This window comes from Halyomorpha halys, unplaced genomic scaffold (genome assembly GCF_000696795.3).
Source record: "Halyomorpha halys isolate HHAL.00 unplaced genomic scaffold, Hhal_1.1 Scaffold524.1, whole genome shotgun sequence".
Lineage (NCBI taxonomy): Eukaryota > Metazoa > Arthropoda > Insecta > Hemiptera > Pentatomidae > Halyomorpha > Halyomorpha halys.
In genome coordinates, this window is record NW_027112095.1 from 141,406 (window position 1) to 150,415 (window position 9,010).

General features: G+C 31.3%; 1 protein-coding gene and 1 non-coding gene across 4 annotated transcripts in view; both read right to left on the reverse strand.

Moving 5' to 3' along the window:
- The window catches only part of LOC106683877 (dynein axonemal light chain 1), a 22,872-nt gene extending 15,167 nt beyond the window's left edge, over nt 1–7,705 (reverse strand). For 2 of the 3 annotated variants that reach the window (XR_010844133.1, XM_067050103.1), the window contains exons 1-4: nt 7,579–7,705; nt 5,365–5,550; nt 1,132–1,243; nt 526–706 (exon numbers count right to left, since the gene is read on the reverse strand). Coding sequence is in view for 1 of the 3 variants with exons in the window: in XM_067050103.1 (XP_066906204.1) it covers nt 526–706; nt 1,132–1,243; nt 5,365–5,516 (445 nt within the window). In the remaining 2 variants the exon portion in view is untranslated. Of the gene's footprint in view, nt 1–525; nt 707–1,131; nt 1,244–5,364; nt 5,551–7,410 lie in introns of all 3 variants that reach the window. The other variant, XR_010844134.1, reaches the window with a different exon arrangement.
- Nucleotides 101–172, reverse strand: TRNAE-UUC (transfer RNA glutamic acid (anticodon UUC)). The gene has a single exon. It is a non-coding gene; the product is annotated as a tRNA-Glu (tRNA).
- Nucleotides 7,706–9,010: the final 1,305 nt, after the last annotated feature.

Consider the following 9,010-nt stretch of genomic DNA (forward strand, 5'->3'; position numbering starts at 1 on the left):
TAAATAGAAAAGTAAATTCTGGTGCGTCCCAGGAAGGGTAGGTGTACATTTAGCCTTAAAGGCGTAAAAAACCCTCTGGTCATCAACACCTAAAATATTATTCCGGTACCGGGAATCGAACCCGAGCCTCCTGGGTGAAAGCCAGGTATCCTAGCCACTAGACCATACCGGATCACACTCGATCACAATTGGCTGAACTATGTGGCAGTGCATAAGGTACGAAACAAACGAAAATTCATTTTTAAATATTAGATTTAAGAAACATTCAAGAATGACTGTCTTCGTAGTTTTGAACCGAAGTACGCCATTCAAATTCTACATATATGTATTTAATAAACATGTCCTGAAGGAAGGTGCTATATGAACTTTTAGGAAAAATAATGATTTAATATTATAAATATTGATAGTATTAGTATTATGAGTTATACATAAATGAGATATCTAGACCACTATAGCTATCAGAATTCCTTAAATTAACGTATAGTTCTTTATGATTAACAAATACTTTTATGTGTTTAAAATTACCCATAAAATATAAGTCTGTCAACTTGGTAAGTTGACTGAGTCGGTTGAATTCGGCCCAATCTTTTACCATATTGAATTGCATAGAAAGTAATGTTAGATTTTGGAATACTTCAATTCCTTTCGTTTTCTCGATGTCATTGTAAGAAATCCACAATTGCTCTAAGGTTTTTGCTACAGGTTGCTGGAAATAATAAAATAAAAATTTATATATAAATGCTTTTGAAGCAAACTAAATTTGTTATTTATGAACTAAGGGACCATTAAAGGGTTATTGGTTTAAATTATTAAATGAAACGACAGTAAAAGATTGACGTTCTGTAAGGTTAAGGCACATGGATTTCAGAATCCATCTGTATTGGCCTTAAAATCTGTAACTCTTTTGGTTTTATTGTCATCCTGAAATACCCTTTAGACCTGCCGAACTATTTCTGTTGTTGCCAGTTATAATCTGAGACCATAAATTGAGTCATATTTATGAAATTTCGGCTTGAACTCCATTAAAAAATAATATTTTATTTAATTCCCTCCCTTGTTACTTCTATTTTAAATTACAGTAATTACATATACTTTATAATAGAATATAATTGTTATGCAATATACACGTACCAAGCCATTCAAATTTTTTATACTGTTCCTCGCAAGAGAGATAATTTTTAAACATTTCATACCTTGGAGACCAGTTATTTGTTCAATATTGTTAGTTGATAGGGACAAAAACCTGAAGAAATAAAAGAAAAGTAAATACGAACTATCAATAATAAAAATTATCCAAATAGTCTTAGCCTTCTTTAATAAAACATATTACAAATTTAACGTTTAGACCGAACCGGCCATCATCATGGAAAATTTTAATTTTAGTAGCACAGCATTGATTTATTACACATTTTCAGGCTACTGTACCCTGGTGAATTTAACACAGTTAAAATAAACCTATTTGTCTCTATAGAATTTATTAATAATTTCTATCCTTCACAATTTTTGTATTTTACTTTCAATAAATTATCATAACATTATTATTATAACTAGTTTGCTGATAGTAAAAGTTATAAGATACGTTAATGATAGTAAAATACAAAAACTATGAAGGATAGAAATTATAATTAAACGCTATAGTGCCAAATAGGTTTATTTTAACTGTGTTAAATTCACTAGGGCATAGTTGCCTGAAAATAAATCAATGTGATAATAAAATTAAGATTGTCTTCGGTGATGGCCGGATCGGCCGAAACGTTGGACATGTAATAGGTTTTAATAAATAATGTTGACTGTTTGGATAATTTTTTTTTATTATTAATAAAACTACCAGTCTCGAACAAGATAATAAAAATATAAATAAAGTACATATGAACATTAGATAGCTATACATAAAGTATAATTAAAGACTGTCGAATATATATATGTTATGTTAGTAAGTTAATTTATTTGAATAGAATGCTTGTTTGAATTATAAATATTCATCTTGTTCCTGTATTCTGATGTTAGAGGAAATTAATTGATGTATAATTATGAGAGATAGTTGACCGATGAATGTAACCGTTGAATTTATGTATAGTTTAAATTACTGCTGTAGGACAAGGAGAAAGGCGTTTGATAACATATAGCCACGCCCCCAAATATAAAATCTTATAGTACAAGAGCCAAAGAGGAGAAAAAAGGCAGTTATCTCACCCCAATTTTTGATTACTTTGATGAAAAATTTGTATAATTAATAGTCAAAGTTGATGAGTCTGCCAAGTATAGGTAGAGAGAATAAAAATGGCGGCTGTTTCAAAACCTTAAAAAAACATTAATTTTTCATTCGGAGCTCAATATCTTAAAAACTACCAACAACACTAGAAAATCTAAGAGAACATTATTTAAAGAAGAGTAAATTTTCTGAAATATCAGCCCTAATAGAGCTATTTACGTCTAATAGTTGTCGAGATATAGCTTTTTAAAAAACAACATTACATAAAAATGTCGTATGGGGCGTACTGAAAGATCAGTAGTTACTGAATTTATTTTGAAAAATTTATATCTCAAAAACCATTTGACGTACATATCTCTATTAGCACTCAAATTAAAGCTAGTTTAATGAGCTATAAGTAGTTTATGATGTTCATCTTCGTAGGAGTAATAGTTTACATGAGATTTGCTAAAATAAATTGATTTATTGTTGTTCGGACAAATTTTCATTTGTCAAATTCATATTCATATGTGAATATCATAAAAACTACTACCTCTACCCAGATAAGTGTCAAACTAATTTATAGTAAGTTAAATTTCCTTTATTTTGAGTGTTGGCAGACATATGTGCGTCTTATGGATCTAGAGATATATTGTTTTCAAAAATCCAACATTTTATACGAACAACTAGAAATTAACATTTTGTGAGTTTATTTTGTCAAATATCATAAAAACTACTACTCCTACAAAGATAAACTTAATTAACTATTTTGTAGTAAACTTAATTAGTTTTAATTTAAGCGCTGGCAGACATCTTTGCGTCCAATGGTTTCTGAAATGAAATGAAGTTTTTCATAAATCAAACTATTTTTTAAGGTTTTGAAACAGCCGCCATTTTTTATTCCCCCTACCTATACTTGGCAGACTCATCAATTTGGACTAGTAATTATACCTAGTTTTCATTAAAGTAATCAAAAATTGGGGTGTGATAACTGTCTTTTTTCTTCCCGGCTCTTGTACTATTGGGGGAATACAAAAAGGCGGCTGTTTCAAAACCATAAAAAAAATTAATATTTCATTCGGAGCTCTATATCATTAAAACTACCCACAACACTAAAAAAACTAAGAGAGCACTATTTAAAGTAGAATACATTTTCTTAAATATGAGCCCTGATAGAGCTATTTACGTTCAATAGTTCCGGAGATAAAGTTTTTTAAAAAGAAACATTTCATAAAAAAAAAAAAAAAAAAAAAAATGCACTGAAAATTAGAACTTAGTGAATTTATTTTGAGAAATCCATATCTCAAAAACCATTTGACGTACATATGTCTATTAGCACTGAAACTAAAGCTAGTTTAATGTACTAGAAAGCAGTTTATTACGTTTATCTTCGTAGGAGTAGTAGTTTTTATATTTGCGTAAATAAATTAAATTATTGTAGTTTGGACAAAATTTCATGGGCAAATGTTATATTCATATGCGAATATCATAAAAACAAAAAGCATTATGAAGATTCATGTCATAAACTTCTTTATAGGAAGTTAAATTACCTTTATTTTGAGTGCAGGCAAACATATGTACGTATTATGTATAACTAGAAATTAATATCTTGTGAATTTATTTTGTCAAATATCATAAAAAATATTACTCCTACGAATATAAACGTTAGGAACTACTTTATAGTACATTTAACTATCTTTAATTTTAGTGCTGACAGACCATCTATATGTTTTATGGTTCCCTGAGATATAGATTTCTCAAAATAAATTCACTATTAATTTTTCAGTACATTTTTTATGAAATGTTGCTTTTTAAAAAGCTATATCTCGGGAACTATTTAAGGTAAATAGCTCTATTAGGGCTCATATTTAGTAAAAGTTTTCTCTACTTTAAATGATGTTCTCTTAGTTTTTCTAGTTTTGTTAGTAGTATTAAAGATATAGAGCTCCGAATGAAGGAATTATTTTTTTTTTTAACGTTTCGGAGACAGCCGCCACTTTATATTCCACGTACCTATACTTGGCAAACTCATAAATTTTGACTAGTAATTATACATATTTTTCATTAAATTTAAAGTGATATGAAATAACGGCCTTTTTTCTCTCCGGGTCTTGTACTATCTGATAGTGTAGGGTCTCCTTGATTGGATCAATATGGCTTTTGAATAATAACAGTCGTCATAGACTGACCGTGTAGGGATTTGAATGGACTGTTAAAGTGTCTGATAGTTTCATTATCGGTACCGCAATCGTCGAAACAAAAACTATTGCGCTTGCAATGATTTTGGAGATGAGATGCTGTACGTTTGCAGACAGGTTGGGGTTGAGTCCAATGTTGAACCAACGGTTAAAGTAAAATCGAACTAAAAGTGAAATTGGAACACTATATTAACCAACCATGTTAGTCGCCTATAGGCCCGTTAAAGTGATATTGGCTAACTGTAACAAAGACACCCATTCACCACCTGGCCCCTGTTCCATAATAAAGTACAAACTAATATTATTAGTGTTGTAAATTTATCTTAATTCAATTACACAGACTTGTACAATAGTAACTTGTACTTTAGTATTTTTTAATTCCTGTAATATCACTAATAGTCGTCCCTATCATGAAAAAAATAAGTATTAGTATTATTATCACACTAGTTTCTACACTTGTACTATGAACTAATTCTATTAGCTTCCATTATGAAACAGGGCCCTGCTTGCAGATTCAGCCTATCATCTTTAGACTGTTAACAACCATGTCGGTCGTTTAGGGACCCCTTTTAAACATCAGTTTTTTATGGTGAGGTTAGTTTGAAATTTCAAGGTATTTTTAGTTTATTTTTACCTGATTATGACAGTATTTCAGATAAATATGGCAGGATATTATACTATAAATCCTTGCCCGAGTTATGGCAGTTATAGTCGGATTTCTAGAAGGATAAAAAAAAAAAAACTGATGTTGGAAAACAATGACGTTTAACTTGTTCCGTTAGCAGAGCAGTAAGATCAACCATGTTATACTTCTCTAGGTCATTTAATTTTGAATACAAAAAAGTATTTGAATTTATTTGGTGGATATATAATGGAATTGATTGATTAATTTATCCAATGAATTGAATAGAACAAAAAAAAAGTCGGTTGAACTTTACTCTCAATATGTTTCCAAGTAATTCAAATAAGACATACTCGCATTTTACGAGGGTTGAAAGAGTATTATCCATTTTCTCAATAGGAGGGAGCATAAACTGCAGTTCGATTGAGGTGGATTTTGTCGGATCTGCTTTGTCATTTTCATCAGACCACTTAGCAAGGGCATCCTTTATGGTTGTGGCTGCCATCTTAAGAGTGACTTTAAAAAGACCTTAGTAGGACCTTGAAGAAGAAAATATATGTAGGCATAATATGAAACATTATTATGCACATAGAGTTGCTTTAGACGCATTATAACTCGTCATATTAAAAAATTGTAATTACTCATGAATTGAGGCAGTTCACAGTGGCCAAAAGACCAATCTGGTGAGACAAAAACAGTCTTAATTTCAAAACAATAGCTGTCAGTTTCTAATCTTAAGCAGTTGAAATTGTTTAGGATAATGAAATAGTATAAAATAATAATTTAAAAACCAGCCTTACTTTTCAATCATAAAGTCTAAACTTTTGCCCCTTTATATGACCATAACAATTTGAACAACAGGATTACAAAATTTTTCGTTTTTGTGGAAAGAGTCTCACGATGGATCTTTAGGCATCAAATAAATAAGCCACTAACTATTCTACGGTATTCATAATTAATTTATGAATATCTTTATGCCATAAAAGGCAAATGTTTGGCAATTTGATCCGAACAACCACTTTCACGATATTTTCAAGAATGAAAAAGTTGTTAAGGGCCAAGGATGTCCAGAGGAATTCTTGAGCGATCATCACTAGTTAAGTGTATTGTTTCAAAAAATTAACCAGTATTCCGCTAATATTGGCAGATGGTGATTATTTTTTAATTATCTTAGTTTATGTCTGAAAAATCCTCACGGAGGGGCTTTTTGTAAGGTGTGCTTTCCGCCTCTTTAACATAGAGAATCATTTCATGACTACTGCGAAAATATGGAAAGTAGAACACATACTATTTTCAAGTTTTACGGAATTAAATTGATTACAGAATTATCACTTGTTATATCTGGCGAACGAGATACTGCTGATTTATTCTGAGATATTCCTTAATTTAATCCTTCCTTTACAGCAAATGAGGATTGAAAGAAACATTTTTCCAAGCGTTCAATCTGTTATACGATAATATAGATGATAATCAACAGGTAGATTTCTAAATAAATCATTTCAACGCAACAAGTATTCAATAAAAGTAATAATTCTACGCTCGCTTTTTTTTTAGCTAAAATTTGGCTTAGACTTCATTGCTGACCCTTAATTTTACCCAATAAATATGTGCCACTAGATCGGTCATTTGACCCACTGTGTTGTCACTAAAAAAAGGGTGTTTGTTCGAAAACGACGTTCTTAGAAAATCAGCATGTGAAGTTTCTTTTTATAAATGTAACAATATATGAAGTCAGTTGTCATACATTGTGGTACTGATAAGCAATCAGACCGAACAAATACTACTTTATTTAGAAAATAATATATTTTTTTTAAACTGTTTTATTTACTTTTACTGCTATTAATCGAATATTGTTATCAATTGTTAAGATATTTCCAATCTTCCAATCTGAAATTTGGTACAAATACATAAACTTAGGAGTAATTAACTGCTTGTGATTTGTGATGAGACATGTTAGTACATATATGAGCCAAATATGCGTTGTTTTCCAACATTTTCTACCCTGTATAGAACTGAAATTATGCTAAAAATAAAGAAACTGTGTTGATCTGGTCACGAAAACGTGGCCTTTCTTCCTTTTCAATCGATTCACTTTACACTTCTGCTCATCATGAGTAGACAATTTTTTAAAAATGTTTTTACTAAAACAGGCGTACAGTTTTTCAACATTTTCTTCTTTAAAAACAAGAAAGAAAATCCAAACTGAACCATTATATAGAAAACGTGCGTGTAAACTTCATTCATTCAACATTCTGCGAAATTTGAAAACCACGATACTAGTTGGATACTTTATGGATAACAAAATGAATATCGAGGATTATAAATATGCAATCTGCGGAAGAGAGGTTTTTGCCAGCTATCGCCTCAATTAATATTTTCGTACAGAAGCAATACTTTACCTTAGTTTCACAACTTCAGGCTCGCTATATCAGGTACAACGTGTAATTTAACATAACTCTGGTCCATAGGCGAGATGGCACAGTGGCCAACAACAGCAACGAAATTATAGCAAGATGAAAAACGAGTTATATTGCGTCTAAAGCAATGAAATTATTTCAATTACCTACCAGTAATTTAATGTTTTCGAACCACTATTCTATGACATACAATAAACATTCTACACATGATTAAGAAAATTATTTCGTTTCTTAAAACAGAAATATTTGTAAAAATATGTTTGAATATTAAATTTTGATTGTTATAAAAAGGCGTGGAAATTATTAAACAGTGGTTTATTACTCTTTGTATCAGTCGATTATTATTTATCACGATCGATTACTAAAATTCATCATTTATTATTAATTAACCTGTACTAAGTCCGATATGTTGTATCTTTACTAATAAAGGTCCAGTTTTATCATTTTCAGCTCTCGACTTATCTTTCTGCAGCTCCACGTTATACAATAATCTAGACTGGACCGTTCTTCCCGATTTACACAGTAGTGACCACTTCCCAATATTAATAAAATTCACAACTTTAAATCCTATATGCCGAACTAAACCCAGATGGTTGCTAGACAAAGCTGATTGGCTCCAATATACGTTCCTGGCTACTCCACCAAAAGGATCTCCTCGTGATATGAGTGTTGAGGAGGGATGTGAGGCAATCAATGGCACCATATTACAAGCGGCTAAAGCATCAATACCGATGATATCTGGATTGCCGAAAAGACCATCTGTCCCATGGTTTAATGACAAGTGCAAGGAAGCCATTAAAAATCGTCGAAGAGCTTACAAAAAATTCCAAAGATCAATGACAACCGATAACCTAATAGAGTATAAAAGACAGAGAGCACTTTGTAGGAGAACTTTTAACCAATCTAAAACCGAAAGTTGGAAAAAAATCGTCAATAATATAAACGCCACTACAAGTTCTACCATCGTTTGGAACAAAATTCGAAAACTCTCGTCCAAACCGTTCTTTCCCCGCCCGACCTTACTAGTCAACGGACGGCTCTCTGATGACCAATTAACTGTTTCAAATGCATTTGCAGACTACCTTTCCAAATTATATAACTCCCGCCGAAATAGTACTCCAGAACAAACAGAATTCCAAAATAATACAGACATAACCTCATACTACAACGTACAGTTTACAATGTGGGAACTCGATAACATACTAAACACTATAAAGGGTTCCTCTCCTGGTCCTGACAATATACATTACGATATGATTAAAAGACTTCCAAATGACACAAAAAAATGTTTACTTGACTACTATAATCACATTTGGTCAACCGGAAAACTACCAAAAATGTGGCGCGATTCAATAGTCAATCGGATTCTAAAAGCCGGAAAAGATAAGCTCATCCTATCCAGCTATCGCCCAATTTTTCTCACAAGCTGTATATGCAAAATAATAAAAAGAATGGTTAATAAAAGATTGATGTGGATTATAGAAAAAAATGGCCTAATACAACCATTCCAATCAGGATTTCGAAAGGGTCGATCTACAATAGACCACTTGATAGCATTGGAGACAGAGACTCAATATGCATT